Source organism: Symsagittifera roscoffensis, chromosome 8 (assembly GCF_963678635.1).
Source record: "Symsagittifera roscoffensis chromosome 8, txSymRosc1.1, whole genome shotgun sequence".
In the NCBI taxonomy this organism is placed as follows: Eukaryota; Metazoa; Xenacoelomorpha; order Acoela; family Convolutidae; genus Symsagittifera; species Symsagittifera roscoffensis.
Genome location: NC_087069.1, coordinates 11340197 through 11360715, shown reverse-complemented (window position 1 = coordinate 11360715; position 20519 = coordinate 11340197). Strand labels below are relative to the sequence as shown.

General features: G+C 35.7%; 2 protein-coding genes across 3 annotated transcripts in view; both read right to left on the bottom strand.

Moving 5' to 3' along the window:
• The window catches only part of LOC134853100 (uncharacterized), a 504659-nt gene that overhangs the window by 305025 nt on the left and 179115 nt on the right, over positions 1-20519 (bottom strand). The window lies entirely within an intron of this gene.
• LOC134853299 (uncharacterized) lies at positions 4403-15354 on the bottom strand. The gene is made up of 4 exons (XM_063869272.1): positions 15255-15354; positions 9898-10109; positions 9448-9691; positions 4403-4993 (listed from the first exon to the last, which is right to left on the bottom strand). Exons 1-4 carry the CDS (start codon positions 15351-15353, stop codon positions 4562-4564), a joined length of 987 nt encoding a protein of 328 aa, XP_063725342.1. The 5' UTR covers position 15354; the 3' UTR covers positions 4403-4561.

The following is a 20519-nucleotide window of genomic DNA, read 5'->3' as shown; positions in this document are numbered from 1 at the left end:
GTGCATTTTGTGCATTATAAGCTGATTCCGGACCAGGCCAAAACCAGATTTGTTGCGGAATCCACAACATTGTTTCTTTTCTTTGATCTTTTTTGCTGTTTTGAATTCCACAATAAAAATAGCTAAAACACTGTATTGCTTGAAATTGCTCCAGAAACAGGCAATTCTGCGGAATCTCAACGAAGTTTGCGGAATCCGGAACAATTTGTGGAATCCACAAACAAAAAATAATTTATGTGTTTAGTAAATTTAAGCTGTCTTGGAATCCGCAACTCTAAGTGGAATCCGCAAATCGTAAACTGAATCCGCAAGTTGTAAGTGGAATCAGCAAATTGTAAGCGGAATCCGCATAAATTTGCGCAATCCACTTACATTTCCGGAACATATTTACAATTGCGGAATCCAGAACTACTAGCTATGTTCTCTTGTTGCGGAATCCGCGACAAAAAAAATGTGCCGACAAAATTTACGTTACAGGTATTTGTACGCGGAATCCAGAGAAATGTTGTAGGTGGAATCTACTTAAAGTTTGGAACATGTTTAAAAATTAGTCTCTGGAGTCCAGGAACATACAGACCCAAAATTGTGCGCCTATCCAGTGCACAGTTTGGCCTGGTGATGTACTGAGACGCAGAGCAGGTAGTTTGAAACGCATTTAAAAAGGAACCCAGAAGGATAGTACAAATGAAGCGGTTCAGATCCTTTCTTCTTCCATGCATAGGTAGGAATCAGCGGGAAAAAACACCTGCACAAAAATTCGAATCGTACCTGAACGAGGTTTCTCCAAGAAGTTGGCAAATAAAAAATCAAGTCTTTGTTTACTCATTTGAACGAAGCGCGGCAAATTGTTCTTTTGGGCGCCAAAGAGTCCCTTTTAATAGCGAAAAAAAAGAATTATTGGAACCAAACGTTTTTCCTTAAAAGTTCAAGGTCTTAGCCAGGTCCTCAAATAAGAACTCAGCTCAAACGAGTGTTTAAAAAAACCTGTTTTTATATGAGGAACTAGCTAAAATCATTTGATTGCCAAGGATCAATTTCAAATCAAAAGTTTCAATGTCAAAAGGCAATGTTTTTTTTTATTTTGTCAACGATATGCTAAAGATTCAGTCATGAATCTTGATTGGTTACCAAGACAACTGTTATTAAGCAAATAATTCTTTTATTTGATTACGGTTTGATATCAAAGATGGCAACTTATAAACGGCTTGCAGAATGTTTTGAGCAGTCTAATTTTTTGCCTAATTTTAGTTGACGAGTTGCTTCTAGAATGTTTTGAGCCTTCTGAAATTTTTTGCCTATTTTTTGTTGAAACAGCAAAATTATTTTTTGGGAAAAGGTTCTATAAAAAAATTGGCAGGCAGGAATTGCAGTATTTTTTTATTCTCTCATTTAAAAGGTGCAATTATTTCAGTTGGTCTTGCGGTTATAATTCTGGTTTATTGAAATCTCTCCACTTAGCGGGCGAAACAAGGCTTTTTCATATAATTATTAACATCAATAGATATATAATTTTAACACACAGGCGATGCTGCTCTTCGCATACACAAGCAAAACTATGACCAATACGCTACTGGTAAAACTGAATCAGTAAAAGTTTGAGTCTACAAAATCTTTCAAGTGACCCACGCCAATAATGAGTCTTTATAATTGCTATGTGACGCAAGCGAAGTGTGATGCATTAGCAGTACCAGTTATAGTAACAGAAATTTAATAGCTTAGTTGCCTCAGAAACATCCGACCCTGCCCAGGTTCGAACTGTCCTTTTTTGTTGCGAGTCTCTACGCTACAGATTTATGATACTTAAAGCTAAAGTGATACTTGTAATATGAATGCATTTACAAAACTGTCCCAGACAAAACAGTACAATACAAAAAATCCAAAAAATGTTGTAATGAAGCAAAATACAAAACAGTCCAAAAAAAGTCCAAAAAATGATCTGATGAAGCAAAAAACAGTCGAATACAAAACAGTCCGGTTTAAGGTTGCCGGTCGGCGCGCTGCGCGTGCGTTGCTGCCTCGCGGCAATAACCGGCTCTGAACTTTGTTTTAAACCCTACCCTCTGTTGGCACACTCGCAACACGTTGGCGCGACTGCGGCGGTCACTATTTTGTTATGTTTGTTGAACAAAAGGCAATTCTAGGCTTACCGGCTTGTTCAAACAATCATTACTTGGGACTGTTTGTCGGACTGTTGTTTTGTTCAGTTTTATACTTTTCCGGACTGTTTTGTATTGGTCTGTCTTGTATGGGGCTGTTTTGTACACACGCGGTAATATAACTATCTGTGTTAGTATCCTCAGCCTTTTTTCAGCAATGTGTACTTAATAGCTGGTTATTGATCAAAAAGAACACTTTCAAAATGAGCACTAACATTTGCGACTTGCGTTGGAAAAAAAAGAGATTTCATGATATCGCACAAGTTTTGCTGGTGTAACGAATAGAATTTAACAAAAAACAGCAGATAATTCGGTCCACTATAAAATCTCAGAAAATTAAGAACGACTATGTTAACTACAATTTTATGTTCCTTCGCTTACTTTTCTGATTTTTAAATCATTCAAAATTACTACAAAACATACTTGCAAAATGAAAAACAAAGAGTTGTTTTTTAGAAACATCAGGTTTTTATTCAGATTTAAGGGTGGTTTCGCGCATTTTTTTAAATAGTTCAACTGACAAAAATTGGTCTAATTTCAGATCATAACAAAGATATTTCGTTATGCTGTAAAAATATGTCAAACTCCTTTGTTCGGTTAAACGATTTCTGGTGAACAGCTATAACTGATTGAACCAAAGTCCAAGAATGACAATTTTCTTATTGAGTGAATCCAAAAAAAATCAGAGTTTAGTAATTGAAATTAATAAAGTATTGCGCAATTATTGCTCATTTTTGAGGCACAGGCTTTGCTCCTTCAAAAAACTCTCCGATTTTTCAATGCTATTATCAGAAAACAATTTTGGCCCAAAAATATTTGACTTGACATGGTTTGAGTCGGCTGAAACGCTTAATATCGGCAATGCTGGGGGTGCGGCAGACGCTTCTTTTTCCCAGAGATTCGACCACCTCATCAACCAAAAGGTTACGCTTTTTGTTTGATTTAATAGCACCCCTTTTCGGCCAATCAATCCAAAAAAGTTCCAAGGAGAGCGCACAGAAACATTTTTTGGTCAACAGTTTAAAAAGGTGCCCAAAAAGCAAATTTGCTCTTTTTTTAGTCAACCACTTGCATGCAGCTCAAAATTTATTGACAAAATTGGGTCATTTTAGTGTTCTCGAAAAATCATTGTGGGCGATATCTTAAAAAAAGGTCGACGCAAATTTCGAAAAATTCGGAAAATTATTCCTTGCCCTCAGACAAATTTTAGATCCGCCTCTGGGTAAACTACAAAATCATCAGAATGAACTGAGTGTTTATAGTGCTAAAGTTATTTTAGTTTTAATTTTTTGTTGAAACAATTCTAATCCAGTTTTCAAAAACACTTGCCTTAAAAACAGTAGTCTCAACTTTTTATTGCTCCAACATAAGAACGCTTCTCACGAAATCAAGAAAAAAAACATAGAAAAAATCTAGATTAAAAACAAATGGCCGGTTGCTTTGAGGTAGCACAGAAAGTTCCGACAACAACCTTAAAAAAGTTTAATTCGAAACAAAGCTAAAAATTTTTTTTTTGTGTGTGGTGTGAAGAAAAGGTAGGATGGAGACCTAAAACAAGGTAGATTCGAAAATCACCGTTAATTAAGCATATCGTGCAACAGCTTTTGTCACAAAGTGACTAGAAAAAATATGATCCAGCAAAACTTCAAAGTTCTTTATTACGAAAAAGGCGCTTTAAAACTTCAAAACACAAATGTTTTTTTTTTTTTAATTTTCAATTTTAGGGCGTATCCTCTTATAGTAAACTTGCTCGTTCGCTTTACTCGCTCCAAGTTTGACCAAACGTCAAAAAATTCGAATCAGTTTTTTGTCGACTCCAGAAAGTTTTGCACTTTATTTATTTTGATCGAATCACGACAGGAAGTGCTTTAAAAAATTATATCACTCACTCCAGTCCGATATGATTAATTGTGGCACCTGATTCTGCGTTTTAAAATTAAAACTCACCCGAATACAAACTTTCTCTTCATTTCCATTGGTCGGAACCAAAACTTTGTCCAAAAAATAATAAGTAGGCGCAAAACACTCATTTTTGATTTTAGTAAGCTTTAGCTTCTCACTATCTGGTGTTGGTGTTTTATTTCTCAGAAAAGGTTTTTATCAAACTGTAAACTAATTCACTTTTAATTTTCCATGGAAATCATGCACCAAAAAGGTTTAGCTTTATTTGGTTTATAAGGGTTAAACATACCCGATTTTTATACTAAAATGTTATTCTGAAGCAATTTGAATTTCATGTGTTAACCGATTTCTCAGTTTCATAGTTATTAATTTCCGTTATTTAATTCTATGTAGGAATTGATTAAACAGTCGTCTTGCTATTTCTTGTTTTATTTTAAGGCGATCCAGTGATCATTCGGATCCAATTAGAGATTTGAATTCTGTTCCTGGATCGAGTTCTGTTGCTAACCCGTCGCCGTTTCCTGCGTTGCCTCACCTATCGCCGCCGCTTTATCCAACGCATCCCTGGTCAATTGTTGCAATCTTTGGTCAAAGAAATCCATGGCGCGTTCTCTGGATGGAACATTACTCCATCTCCAGTTTTTCAATCCGTAGAAGCCGTAGAAAAACAAGTCAAGCAGGAAGTATCGATCATCCTCATCAGGTTCTTCGTCATTGAATAAAGGTAACATTTGTCGGATACTTTTGAAATAGTAAGCAAACCATTTGAGAACCAGGTTATGATCTTCTATAGCCGTTCCGCGTTTTTCTCTCTTCATCAGCTCAGTTCGAAACAATGCATACCCGGAAACCTGTTTGCTAGTACGAAGTTCTCCCTCATAAAAGTCATTTATTGGAGCCAAGTCGTGTCTAAACTTGTTCGCGAAAGACGTGAACTAAAACGCATAATACTGGAATGGAGTTTGATTACTTTTTTAGGTCGACCAAATTTACTTTGAGCTGTTGAAGACCCGTAATGTGACCACGTTTTTGCGCCGCAGGCAAATTTTTGAAAAAGTGTTTTTTGGCACTTTTTGGAAAATTAGACCAGAAAAATTAGCTTTTCTGGCGCGCTCTCACCCCTTAGAATTAATATATACTGGCGCCAAAGGTGCCTCTAGAAAAAATTAAGGCCAGTCAGCCAAAACTGAATATATGGAAATAGTGTAAAGGTGGAGGAGACTCTTCGGGTCGGCAGGGGGGGGGGGGCGGAGTTGGGGTCGAAATCCTGCAAAAAAAGTCCCTCCGCCACCCCCTCCTAAATCCGGTACTGATTATATAATATAAAAACAAAATAATTACTTGGAAAAAAAACAAATTTTGAGCTGCTCATGTTCAAAATACTAAGTTTTCAACAGTGGTCTAAATAGTGGACAATCTGTGATATGAAACTGACTTTTATCATTCAGTGTATGAGGCGTTAAAATCAATAATCAAATTTTAATTTTACTGTTCAAGTCATTAGTTTCTGTCTGATAGTTTTTTTGCTAAAATTGCCACAAAAACAATTGAGTCAAGTCAAAAAAAAATAGGAACGATGACATCCAGCTGCAAACTTTGCCATCAGTTGGATAAATGGAGTAGGACCGTTGAAAAACAGTTATGAACGCAAGGAAACAAAAAATTGAGTTGTTTTCTGAAAAAACTTACACTTTCGAGTTTTTTTTTTGATGGGTGCTTTTTTGATAAGACCCAATTTGAGAAGACTCTGTCACCAGGTAAAATTTCTATTTCAATCATTTATAATTTGTGTAGGCAGCCAAACTATGTATTATGTGAATTATAACCGGGTTACGCAACAAGATCCCTTTCTTTGATCTTCCTTCGTTCATTCGTTATCTTTGCTCGTTCCGACAAAAAATTATTTTTTGTACGACTTGTCTGGCTTCCAGAGACTTACACTTTTCAATTTGTGCGCCCATCTAATGCACAGTTTGGCCACGTAATATTGGAAAATCTAATAATAATTATTCTTTTTCGAAATTATATGCGGATCATCTAATATACAAAGGTAGTGAACTTAAAATAAATCAATAGCAACCGCAAAAAAAATCATAATTGAGCCTGATCAAAATTTATATTTTCAAATTTGACCGTGATTTTCTCATGGAAAAAAGAAAAAAGATCACCAGTATCTGTAATAAAAGGGTTTTCCTCATGTTCAATGCTCTCATTTTTTCCATTTTTTTGCAGAATTTTACACAAACAGTACTAAAATCTTCTCAAAATGTATAAAACTAAAACAAATGCTAAAACAAGTTCATTTCATATTTAAAGTGTTTTTAAAATCTACCTATAAAATGTAGCTATAAAAAATAACTACGACTAGTCCGTTTTCTTAAAGATGTCGCTCTTAAAAATGTGCGATGATTTTTTTGCCTTAACTACAAAAAATGATGAATTTATTGATTTTATAAAAAACAAAGCTCAAAACAAATAAAAACTCATATTACTAGTGAAGATTCTATAGAAGAAATTTTTAGCAACTCAATTTTAGCATCGCATTTTTTCTGTTTAATTTTTTTGAGCAGGGCAGAAAAAGGTGTAAAAACCGGAAAAATAGAAAAACTGTTGGATATACGAGGCCAGTCTAGAATCATTGTTTTGGTCTATGGAAAATGTCGTTGCTTACGTTTTAACCGCAATTTTTGTTTTTTCAGGGCTACTGCATGATTTGCACTTTTTAAGGGTTTATAAAATTTTCAAGTATATTTTCGTGTATTATTCATGCTGCCGTCTGAGTTTTAAATCAAAAATCAAAAAAAAAATGATAGAATTGATTTTTTTAAACAGTTTTTGATGCATATCGTTACATGGCATCAAAAATAAAATATATATATATTCAGTATTTTAGTTAATAGGTAGTTGTAAAATCATTGTTGTTCCGACTTTCGATACGAAAGTAACGGAATATTTGTGCTTGGGGTGGGTTTTTTTCTTCAGACAAATTTCGACTTTTCAACTAGCCATTTTTGACGGAGCTTTTTTATATCATTCGAAAGATCTTGTTGTCTTGAGCTCAAATTTGAAATGACATTTCACCTGTGATCATTTTTTGTACAGTTATGGGGGTTTAATTATTGGCATTTGGGCAAATTTGGGACAATTAACGCGCGATATAGAGTTAATCCGTCTTAGAAATTGTTCCAAATTGGTCGAAAGAAGCTTATTTGCCATAATTGATTTGTTATAAAGAACAAAATCTATCCTTTTGTACTTTAAATGGCGTGTGGGGGGATGATTTTCAAAAAAAAACTCAAATTTTTCTTCGCCCTGATGCGAGCAGTCTTGTTTCATTTGAGATTAATTGTTCCGACCCCCCTTTATTAGGGTATATACAGCACTGGATCAGAACTGATTAGTGGTAATTTTGCTTTGATCATAGCCTGATTCATCGATACAATTTTTACAATTAAGCTGATGCAACAATGTAACTCTGATTCAATGATTTCAATGAATTTTCACGCTAAATAAGCCCAAAGTCAGTGCTCATTGTTGCTTTTATAAGGCTGATCAGAGCCATATGTATTATTGTAAATATCTTTGCATTTAAACTGATCCAACACTATTAGTTATTTCTGACTTCAATGGTTTTTTTTCTACGCTGAATCAGCGCTAAATCAGCGCTAAATCAGTACTGTTTAATGCATATGAGGGGTTGATCAGAGCCAAACTCGTCGATATTGTTGTTGATTTAAATTAATCCAACTATATAACTCAGTTCTAATTTTGATGGGATTTTTACGCTGAATCGGCGCTTAATCAGTACTGATTAGTGCTTATATGGGGCCGATCAGACAAGTCATTCAACGAAGTCAATCTTTGCATTTAAACTGATCTAACATTTATAGCTCATTTCTAATTTCAATGGTATTTTCACTCTGAGTCAAACTACGTGGCCGATCAGAGCCATATTCATCGATATCAGTTTTTGCAATTGAACCGATTTAACAATATAAATCAACTCTGATTTTTAAGGAAACTTCACGCTGAATCAGCGCAAATTGTGTACTGATTAGTGCTTATAAGTTGCCGATTAGAGCCATATTTATCGATGCAAATCTATAAAAGAGAAGTTCAGCGCTGATTTTTTTGCTGATTCGTTGCTGATTAATAGCTCTTGTTTGTTGCATTTACCGCTCTGAATCGGCGCTCGAATCAGTACTGATCAGCTTTGAAGTGCCACTGATGAGAGCCTGACACATAGGTGCCAATTTATTAAAATAAACTGATTCAGCAGCTAAATTTTGGTGCTAGTACAACTCGGGACAAATACAATAATTATTATAACAAAGTATCAAAGACGGCAGCTCTGAATTTTGCTGTGAGTACAACTCGGGACAAATACAATAATTATTATAACAAAGTATCAAAGACGGTATTTACTTTTCTTAGATGACACCTCATTTTGACATAGAACTAATATGTTTGATAAGTAAACCAGTATTTACGCAAAAAATATTTGCTTGATACCATTAACAATTTAGTACTCAATTTACCGTCGTCGGTTTTGAACCATGCAACCATGCCCAGGGCAGGTCAAAAATTAATTGGAACACTGAAAATTTAACTGCAATTAATTGGAATGTTAAAAATCAATTATCAATTAATTGGAACAAACCCAAAATTAAATTGCAATTAATTGTACAATTGGATCAAGTTAACATCCTCTCCCCCTAATAGACCAAGTAAAAATCCTCCACCCCAGCGCTTAAATTAAATTAAATTTGCTAAGCGCTGCATGTAAAATGCTCGATTCTGATTGGCTGAAAATTCCCAACTTAGAACCAAGTTAACATCCTCCCCCTAAACGTGTTTAGGGGGGAGGATGTTAACTTGATCCGTACAATTAATTGCAAGCCCGAAAAATCACGCTTGGTTAATAATTTTTGACACGAGTGTTAGAAACCGCGTCCAGACCAGGGCTTTTCAAAAATTAATTGAGATCAAAACAATTAAATTGCAGTTAATTGGATGTTCAGCAATTAATTATCAAATAACTGAAAAAAAAACAAAAGTTAAACTGCAATTAATTGCAATTATCAATGAAAAGTTCAGATGTCGCTATTTGTTATAGATGTCATTATAGTTCAGAGACTCAACAGCGGCCTTTTCTTCGATTGTTAAATCAGCTTAATTAATTGCAGTTAACTGGGCATGAGAAAATTTTAATTGAAATAATTGCATGCCCAACAATTAGTTAAAAATTCAATTAATTGCAATTAATTTAAAATTCAGTTAATTTTTGAAAAGCCCTGACCATGCCAGGTTGAGCCCGAGTTGGCTGGAAATAGACTATTAAAAAGTGTTTCAAAGAGACGGAAATCCTTGGTAAAACAAAATTACTTACTCCGGTGTTGATAGCAGTTTGGAGCCAGTCGAAACCAAACATATTTTCCTTTTTGAATACGTTCTGGTAGAGCAGAGATGCATAACTGGTCCAAACTCTGCTTCTTACAATCGCGCCTTTCAATTGGCCGAGAAAAAGAGCGTCTGGAAAGAGCCATAGGCGTCCATTGCAATGGAACAAGCCAGACTTTATCTGATATACACTCATGCCAAGTTCAGGCCCGAGCTGCAGATTTCCTAAATACCTGTGGAAAAAATACGATCACAGCAACGCATCCCAAACCCATAACAACCTCCCCCATTTTGATTTCATTCATGGAATAGTATTAAAATCAGTTTTCTCGCGCAAAACATCTAATTCTGTCGGCAAAGGTGGGAAACAGTCAAAAAAGTCAAATTAAGGTGGAAAAACTGTGGAAATGTGGAAAATCGTTTTTTTTTAAACTGTAACCTGATAATAGAGTCATCCAACGGGTTCTCGTATGGGGTGTAAAAACCAGCGGGCAGATAGTACATCAAGCGGGGCTCGTTCAGTTTGTCCGAGGGCGAGAGAGGCAGAACAGTAGAACTACTCGAAAACTCATACAAAGGCACACTCTGTGGGTCTCCGAATTTAACCCCCTCCTCGGAACATTCTTGCAAGAACGAATCCCAACAACACACCTGAAACAAAATCGTGCTCAGCTTGAATTCATTTCGATGTGATAGTACAAAAAAATTCTTGCACTGAAACAGTACTATTACAATTACTTTTACTATTACTAATTATTACAAAAACATGAGGGGAACAGAACGTATCAAGGACTTCTATTGAGCTACATCTCTCCCAGAGAGGCCCTAAAAACCTTGAAACTATAAATGACTTGAAGTAAAGTGCTAGCAAATAAAAACATAGTCAAGAATCAAGAAAAAAAAAACAGATTGGTTCAGGGGCTGATCTAGGATTTCTCGACTTGTCCTTTGTAATTTTTAAACTTTCTCGGTTTGTCGATTTAGAAAAAAAAATAGTGTCTGTCACCAACAATGGATATCTTAAAGTAGTACAAAGGGGGACTCTTTGGGTCGCCAGGGGGTCGAATCCCTGAGGGGGAGGAACGTCCGCCCCCTAATCATAAAAAGTTGGATTAGTTAATCATATAAAATAATTTAGAAAAGCCAGAACTTTACCCATACCGAATTTCTTACCCATACCGAATAAGTATAGAAAGAAAGCAGTGAAGGCTGACGATTCACTTTCAGGAAAATAACCCCTTGATCGCCCAAAAGTTCCGTTATTAGGCCTTTAATATATGATCAACTAACAACCAAACCAAAAACAAACTTGTCACAATATACAACAGAAGCGGATTTAGGAAGGACGAGGCGGCTGGGTTGCTTTGGACGCCCCCTCTCAGATCGTTGACCCCCTAACGATCCAAAGTAACCCCCCCCCCCCCCCCCCCTATCGTACTTTTCGTCCATTCGCCGATTTTTATTATGGGGAGCGCGCGTCAAAAAACGCGACAGTTTTTTGTTCAAAACTTATAACTTATTGAAAAAAGCCCAAAAATTTAAAGTTTGACTCAAGTGCGGATAATTTGATCTAAATTGGGTTTTTTGGTGTTCTGGGATGGCTCAGCAAAACAATTTAGCCGTCCTAATAAAGGTTCACTAACTTTACGTAATTTGCGGCTGGCTTAAACGGTACCTATATTTCTATTCGACTCGTTTATAGAGAGTTGCAAAAAGTTCGGACAGACAGAAATAACTAAAAAGAGCAACTTTCTAGACATCAACGGCAATTAAAACTAAAATAAACATAACGTCGAAAGTTCATATAGCAGAGTATCTCTCAAAAATTATAACCACGGAGGGCAATTGCATCCGAAGCGTCGAATAGTAAACCTTGAAACAGAAAAATTATTGCTCAAGGTGGCTAAAACCTTTTTCACGCTTAATTTCCAAATTTTGAATGATTTTATCATTTTCTTATTTCCGCTTGCTTTTTTTTTGAACGGCCTAATCTGTTTTTTTTTGTTAAAAATAATACTAGATTTCGATTTTTTAAACTAAATTTGCTAACTTTTTTTAGTAAATCTGCATGTTGATCGCATTATTTAAACATTAGGCTAGCATAATCATCGTATAATCGACAATCTTACTTTTCGAATTTGGTCTGACCAAAAATTCAAGGTTTTCCGGCGTCAGGTTTTGCATGCAAAGAAGCGCCGTAAAGCACTTACTGCTCATTTTAATTATACCTGTCTGTCCGAACTTTTTGCTACTAATTATACATAGCTTTTAACAAATTCATCGGACTGCGTCTCAGACTTTTGAAACAGTTTCTATGAACATCATCCCCCCACACGCCACATAAAGTACAAAACAATAGATTTCGCTCCTTGCAACATTTCAATTATGGCAAATAAGCTTCTTTCAACCAATTTGGAACGATTTCTAAGACGGATTAACTCTCCGCTTACGCGTTAATAGCGCGAAATATAACGCGCGTTAATTGTCCCAAACTGGCCGAAATGGCAATCTTTAAACCCCCGTAACTTTACGAAAAATGATCACAGGTGAAATATCTTTTCAAAATTGAGCTCAGGGCAACAATACCTATTTATTTTCTAAAATCATTTAGTTCATAGCTGGGTTCTTATTTGAGGGCTAAGCTTTCCAATGAAGACGTTTGACTCAGATAATTCCGTTTTTTGTTGCTGTTTATAGGATTCTTTGGTAGCCAAAGCAACAACCTAACGCGTTACAATTGAATGACCATAACTTCATAACTATACAAAAACAGATCACAGGTGAAATATCTTTTCAAATTTAAGCTCAGGACAACAATAGCTTTCGAATGATGTAGAAAATTCCGTCAAAAATGGCTAGTTAAAAAGTCGAAATTTGTCTGAAGAAAAAAACCCACCCCGAGCACAAATATTCCGTTACTTTCGTATCGAAAGTCGGAACAATTAGGACCTTTCAAAATTGCATTTGAATTGACAAAAGAGCAATGCAAACTGAGCAATGCCAGGCAATTTTTCAGACCACAAAAATTACATAAAATCCGGAAAAGGAAAACGGAAAAACTTCAAAAAAGTATAACAATTTAGTTTAAATTTAAAGGTCAGAACTATTTCAGAAATATAATGCGTTAAAAGCTATATATAGATCTGCAGTTCCTGAATGTTCCTACTGCATTTTATGGTTTATTGAACAGTAATAAAATTAAACAAGATTGCTCGTATCAAGGCGAGGCCCTGAATGCTCCGACTGCCTCTTAAATTCTATGGAGCAGTAATAACATGGAAAAAATAAATGAAAACAAAATGAAACAAGACTGCTTGTATCAGGGCGAAGCCCTGAGTGTTCCGACTGCCTTTTAGGGTTTATGGAGCAGTAACAACTTTTAAAAATTCAATGAAACAAAACAAAAATCAAAAAAAAAATTTCTAAAATTTGAAATTTTTTATGAAAATCATCACCCCACACGCCATACAAATAACAAAAGGATAGATTTCGCTCCTTGTAACAAACCAATTATGGCACATAAGCTTCTTTTAACCAATTTGGAACGATTTCTAAGACGGATTAACTCTCCGCTTACGCGTTAATAGCGCGAAATATAACGCGCGTTAATTGTCCCAAACTGGCCGAAATGGCAATCTTTAAACCCCCGTAACTTTACGAAAAATGATCACAGGTGAAATATCTTTTCAAAATTGAGCTCAGGGCAACAATACCTATTTTTTTTCTAAAATCATTTAGTTCATAGCTGGGTTCTTATTTGAGGGCTAAGCTTTCCAATGAAGACGTTTGACTCAGATAATTCCGTTTTTTGTTGCTGTTTATAGGATTCTTTGGTAGCCAAAGCAACAACCTAACGCGTTACAATTGAATGACCATAACTTCATAACTATACAAAAACAGATCACAGGTGAAATATCTTTTCAAATTTAAGCTCAGGACAACAATAGCTTTCGAATGATGTAGAAAATTCCGTCAAAAATGGCTAGTTAAAAAGTCGAAATTTGTCTGAAGAAAAAAACCCACCCCGAGCACAAATATTCCGTTACTTTCGTATCGAAAGTCGGAACAATTAGGACCTTTCAAAATTGCATTTGAATTGACAAAAGAGCAATGCAAACTGAGCAATGCCAGGCAATTTTTCAGACCACAAACATTACATAAAATCCGGAAAAGGAAAACGGAAAAACTTCAAAAAAGTATAACAATTTAGTTTAAATTTAAAGGTCAGAACTATTTCAGAAATATAATGCGTTAAAAGCTATATATAGATCTGCAGTTCCTGAATGTTCCTACTGCATTTTATGGTTTATTGAACAGTAATAAAATTAAACAAGATTGCTCGTATCAAGGCGAGGCCCTGAATGCTCCGACTGCCTCTTAAATTCTATGGAGCAGTAATAACATGGAAAAAATAAATGAAAACAAAATGAAACAAGACTGCTCGTATCAGGGCGAAGCCCTGAGTGTTCCGACTGCCTTTTAGGGTTTATGGAGCAGTAACAACTTTTAAAAATTCAATGAAACAAAACAAAAATCAAAAAAAAAATTTCTAAAATTTGAAATTTTTTATGAAAATCATCACCCCACACGCCATACAAATAACAAAAGGATAGATTTCGCTCCTTGTAACAAACCAATTATGGCACATAAGCTTCTTTTAACCAATTTGGAACGATTTCTAAGACGGATTAAATCTCCGCTTACGCGTTAATAGCGCGAAATATATCGCGCGTTTATTGTCCCAAATTGGCCAAAATGGCAGTCTTTAAACCCCCGTAACTTTACGAAAAATGATCACTGGTGAAATATCTTTTCAAATTTGAGCTCAGGACAACAATACCTTTCGAATGATGTAAAAAAATTCCGTCAAAAATGGCTAGTTAAAAAGTCGAAATTTGTCTGAAAAAAAAAAACCCACCCCGAGCACAAATATTCCGTTACTTTCGTATCGAAAGTCGGAACAAAAAAAAAAATTCTAAAATTTGGCATTTTTTTTAATGAAAATCATCCACTCACACGCCATATAAAGTACAAAAGGGTAGATCTCGCTCCTTGTAACAAACCAATTATGGCAATTAAGCTATTTGCAACCAATTTGGAACGATTTCTAACACGAATTAAGTCTCCGCTAATGCTTTAATAGTGCGAAATGTAACGCGCGGTAATTTTCCCAAGTTGGCCAAAATGGCAATGTTTAAACCCCCATAACCTTATGAAAAATGATCACAGGTGAAATATCTTTTCAAATTTAAGCAACCCACCCGATAACAAATATTCCGTTACTTTCGTATCGAAAGGTGGAAAAAAACTAAGTTAATTCGAGCTGAAACAGGCTATTGTCAGCCTACACGGTCACATTATTTGCTCGAAATTCGACCAAAAATTAAAATTTCACCAGTTTTTCTGGACACTGTTGAAAAACTTTCATGAAATATTAATGTAGTTCGTATCACGACTGAACGGGCTCTACTATGATGTATCACTCCACCCATTTGGATGATTACTTTTGGTACCTGATTTTGCGTGAAAACAAATAAAAAAAGAAAAACTAAAACACCACCCGAATACAAAGTTTACTCTCTATTTTCAATGGTCGGAACAAAAAGAGCAAGTGACCTATTTCAGAAAAACTTTACATGCAAAAGTTCATTTTTTCAGATAGAAAATTTGACTCAAGATAACCTACAAACTCAACTTTGCAAGCAAAAAATGCTGAAAATTGGCATACTAAAAAGAGTAATTTTTTCTGTCTGTTCCAACTTTTTGCTACTAATTAGACCACCATATGTACTATACCGTATAAGGTCCTATTTGTCTGGAGTAGTCATCTCTGACTGGATTGAATGGTGACCACACCCCTAGAGTTTGTTCTCCTGTTACGTTCATGAAATACATGTCACCCATAACACTTGCATTTGCATATTTGATAGCGAATCGTTCTCTGATTTCATCCAGTTTATCTGCTGAAGATAAATAAGTTTGCTTTATTCGATCAATTGGTTGTTTTTTGGCGTTCACCCCTCTGCTGGCTGCTAAAATCATAACAAACAGAGACTTAAAAAAGACAAAGAACAAAAGATGCAAAAAAAATCGAAACAGCAAAGTAGTCAAAACGTAGATTAAAAATATTCAAGTTTGTTCAAAACCAAGGGCTTAAGATTTGATTTTGTTTTCGTTCATTGTTTCCTCAAGCAATAAAAAAAGTGACAGCAAAAATCGATAATCGGTACTGGTGTTCAAAAGTAGAGATTGCCGGTAAGTCGAGCGTATGCAACGCAGACTGATTTTACTAACAGTTTGCGTTCTCTGTTCATACAATTGTATTTTACTGGCTGAAGTTCAAAATTAAAAGATATATTTCTCGCTGTTCCAGTTCTTAGGACTGACCTCCGAAAACGTCTGACTCTCGAAAATCGTCGCCACAAACTTTATTTTTAGGTTTTCTTATGTGATTGAAGAAGTCGAGAGGTGGGTTGTATAGCCACATTAAGATCAGAAGCCAATTCTATGAAGGCTTTTGCAAGAAATAAGAAAACTTACCGGCTCTAGTTTTAGTCAAAGTTTGCATCGTTTCTGCATCTGGAAGCTGAGGCTTCCAGTTTCTCCTCCTCTTATTCTTCTTCTTCTTCTTTTTACTCGATGTCTCCTCCTGGACAGTTCCATTGGTCATCCCAGTAGCAGGAGTCGCTGGAGTCATTGGCACGTTCGCCGGCGTATTCACTGTCGCATTCATTGGCGCACTCATTAGCGCATTCTTTGGCGTATTCTTTGGTGCTTTCATTGGCGCATTCATTGACGCATTTATTGACGCATTCATTGGCGTATTCAATGGCGCATTCATTGGCGCATTCATTGGCGCATTCATTGGCGCATTCATTGGCGCATTCAATTGTGCATTCGGCCTTTTAGATTGCTGCTGAGGCGTTGAGCTAACAAATCTTGCAGAAGTTGCCGGTAATTGAAATTTTTGTTTGCCTAGTTGTTCCAAGTAAGTGTTCGAGGCTGCAAGAGGTCCTGTGACTTCAATTTGCACTGGCATTGCGTTCGGATATGAATTTTTTCTTCGGGGTATCCAAGGTTGGTCCTGCTGCTGCTCGGGCTTCAGGTGTAATACGCGTTGAGTCTGAATTGATTTGTATGGCGGCTCCTGGGAATCCGATCGTTCTTCTGCTCTTGGTTGATTATTATCTCTCCTACTGTGTCCGAAGTCTGGAATTTTAGAAGGTATCGCATACTTCGTCAAGTCTGCTTGACTACCTGTTGGGTTTTGCTCCTTGAGCTGAAGCAGCTTCTGATATAACTCTTGGGGATCTCCATTTTGAGGTAACAAATGAATCGACGGCAGCGGTTGGTTTTGTCTCACTTGTTTTCTTGGAGAAGAGTATTTGTTCGAGTCGGCAAACATTGCTTGAAATCCAGCTTGCGTTTGCTTCGGATACGATCCTCTTCTCGTTGTAGATTCACTTGGTTTCTGCACTGGTGCATCTGAGGTCAAAGCGTACTGATTCGGAACTGAACTTTTTCTAGATGGCAAAACTGGAAGTGAGCGTTCGAATGGTTCTTGAGATGTTGATCTAACTAGAGTAATGTTGCTACCTTCGAACACCGAAGAAAGCGGATGCGTCAGAGGTGATGTCAATTGATTCGGAGGTGCTGTCGGTTGTATCTGCGCGGATGTCGGATATGCAGGCATTGCAGATGCTCCTGGTACTGTATTCAAAGCTGACTCTCGTTGTGGCGCACACTGCGGTTTTGTAGGACTTAAAGTTGTTCCTAAAAGCTCAAAGGTATTCCTCTGCGATTCTTCTATTTGCTTTTCGTTATTGCGTCCTTTCACAAGCTGCTTTCTTGGGGTCGGGTTCTGAGAGGCTGATCGAGCGCCTCCACTTACTGATGTTTGAGACACATCTCTTTGATTTCGAGTTTTAAACGCAGCTGAAGCCATCAAGGGCTGAGAAAGTTGATTGTAATGAGATCTGGATGAAATACCAGAGGAATATGTAGGTCCAGTTGAAGTTGATGGATGTTTGAGTCCAAGAGAATCGATTATATTAACCGCCATACGTCCGGAGTCTCCTTGAACTTCGTATGACTCTTCAAATGAACATTTTTCTTCTAGTCTAAGCAGCGATTTTGAAACCCATTTTTCACAGCATTTTTCATCAAAACCCTTTTTTCAACACTTATTCGTGTTTTTACTCTTTTGGTATTCACAAACATTGATTAATTAAAATAATTGTCTGTTTGATAAATTAGTATTGTGTTTGAGAAGTTGACCATATCATCTGATTGCCCTGCAATTTGTAATAAATTCATCTTGAAGTGATTCGTTGGTGCTTTTTATCTAAATTCATTGAAACCACTCGAGAGAACATCTGAATTAATTTCAGAAATTGTAAGCAAATTATTCAACGAAACGCTCAAAGATGATATTGCTATAATTACAAGGTAGTCAGATGATACGATAGCTTTATCAAAGATAATTAATTGTATTTAGTTTCGAATGTTTTGATTTTTTAAAAAATCGTTTTTTCTGTTTTTGTTCCAAAAACTGTTCGATGATTTTTCTGTTTTTTCTCAAATTGTTCGTTGCTCGTTTTTCAGTTTAAAACACTCAACGTGTGAGCGGCAGAAAATTACGTTAAAAATGTTTTCTAGTTTTACTGAAGTATAAGCTCAGGGATTGCAATAACTCGATGCTATACCAATTTCTGCCACTTAGATTTTGATATTGCATATAGGAGGCCAAAAAAATCAAGATACCACGTTTTAAGTTTGTTACCTCTGAAACTTTTTTTTCTACCGCAAAGAAATTAGACAAAGGGCAATTGGAAGATTCGAGACTTTGCCCTGATGGGAGCTCTTGACTGCAGGTCTTGGGAGGTTGATGGGCCGTTATCAAGTTTCCCATTGCCTCGTAAAATGACAAAATGTTTTCAGCAGGAACAAATTCGGAAGAACTAACTTAATTAAAAAGAGCAATTGATATTTTCTGGGAAATTTTTGAATGCAAAAGCAAAGTTTTCAGATTAAAATTGGATATCAAGATTTTCTAAATTATCAAAATTCGATGTAAAATTCAGTCGAAATGTAGACATAGCTCTTTTTAGTAAGTTTTGTCTGTCCGAACTTTTAGAAGCTCTCAATAAGTTGCTCGGAAGCAAGATGTATAGAGAGTTGCAAAAAGTTCGGACAGACAGAATTAATTAAAAAGAGCAACTGTCTAGACATCAACGGAAATTAAAACTGAAATAAACATAACATCGAAATTTCATAAAGCAGAGTTTCGGGATCTACTTAACAATTCCCAATTTCAAGAAAGGGGGAGGGATTTTTAATTAGATTACTTGCAGCGAACTTTCGAACAATCAGAATGCAGCAAAATTCAATTTTACATACAATGCTCTAGGACGAATTTAATATTTATGTTTACAGGGGTGGATATTATTTAGTAAATACAATAGGGGGGGGGGAGTACTTAAATAGATCCGAGTTTAGCTCAAAACCTATAACAACGGCGGGCAATTGCATCCGAAGCGTCGAACTGTTTTATAGTAAAATCTGGATGCTCATAGCAGTATTTAAAAATTAGGCTAGCATAATCATCGGATAATCGACGATCTCGTATTTTGAATTTGGTCTGACAAAAAATTCAAGGTTGCTCGGCTTTAGATTTTGCATGCAAAAAAGCGTCGAAAAGCACTGATTCCTCATTTTAATTATTTCTGTCTGTCCGAACTTTTTGCTACTAATTATAAGACTGAAAGTTTGTCTCAATGTCACGTAAAAATTCAAATTTTTATGCAAAAATTGCTCAAAATTGGCAGATTGCTCTTTTTTATTATTTCTGCCTGTCCGAAATTTTGCAACTCTCTATGCAATTGCTCCTTTTATGAATTTTTGTCAGTCTGATTTTTTTGCAAACTCTCTGTAGGGATAACAAGTTAAAGACAGAAAAATTACAGACAGAAAAAATTAAAAAGAGTTATCTGCCAATTTTGAGAAACTTTTCCATTCATAATTAATTTTTTAGGTAGCCTTGTATAGAGAGTTGCAGAAATTTCGGACAGACAGAATTAATTAAAAAGAGCAACTGTCTAGACATCAACGGAAATTAAAACTGAAATAAACATAACATCGAAATTTCATAAAGCAGAGTTTCGGGATCTACTTAACAATTCCCAATTTCAAGAAAGGGGGAGGGATTTTTAATTAGATTACTTGCAGCGAACTTTCGAACAATCAGAATGCAGCAAAATTCAATTTTACATACAATGCTCTAGGACGAATTTAATATTTATGTTTACAGGGGTGGATATTATTTAGTAAATACAATAGGGGGGGGGGAGTACTTAAATAGATCCGAGTTTAGCTCAAAACCTATAACCACGGCGGGCAATTGCATCCGAAGCGTCGAAATGTTTTATAGTAAAATCTGGATGCTCATAGCAGTATTTAAAAATTAGGCTAGCTTAATCATCGAATAATCGACGATCTCGCATTTTGAATTTGGCCTGACAAAAAGTTCAAGGTTGTTGGGCTTCAGACTTTGCATGCAAAAAAGCGTCGAAAAGCACTGATTGCTCATTTTAATTAATTCTGTCTGTCCGAACTTTTTGCTACTAATTATAATTATATGCAAAAGTTGGAACCAATAAAAAATCAAAGTATAATTAGTAGCAAAAAGTTCGGACAGACAAAATTAATTAAAAAGAGCAATTGACCTATTTTGGAAATATTTTGCATGCAAAATCTAATTTTTCAGTCCGATTTTGTGTCTCAAGGTTGAATGAAAAAAGAAATTGCATACAAAAATCTGTCAAAATGGTAAGATTGCTCTTTTTAACTAATTCTGTCTGTCCGAACTTTTTGCAACTCTCTATACCAATCTGTCAGTTTCAAATGATTTTTTTTGCCAGAAAATTTGACTTCTCTAGTGACCTTGAGACTCAATTGTTGTCTGGATTGATTTTGAAATAAATAATTAGTTTGGACAGAAAAAAATAATTTAAAAAAATCAATTGACCTATTTTGAAAAAAAATTTGCCTGCAAAACCTAAT

Bases quoted from the DNA above. Each gene is read 5' to 3' on its own strand.
- LOC134853299 (XM_063869272.1), bottom strand. From the start codon at position 15,353: ATGTATTTCATGAACGTAACAGGAGAACAAACTCTAGGGGTGTGGTCA. The intron at 9,692-9,897 runs GTTACAGTTTAA...TTTTTTCCACAG, and splicing joins TTGGATGACTCTATTATCAG to GTATTTAGGAAATCTGCAGC. The intron at 4,994-9,447 runs GTAAGTAATTTT...TATGCGTTTTAG, and splicing joins AAACTGCTATCAACACCGGA to TTCACGTCTTTCGCGAACAA.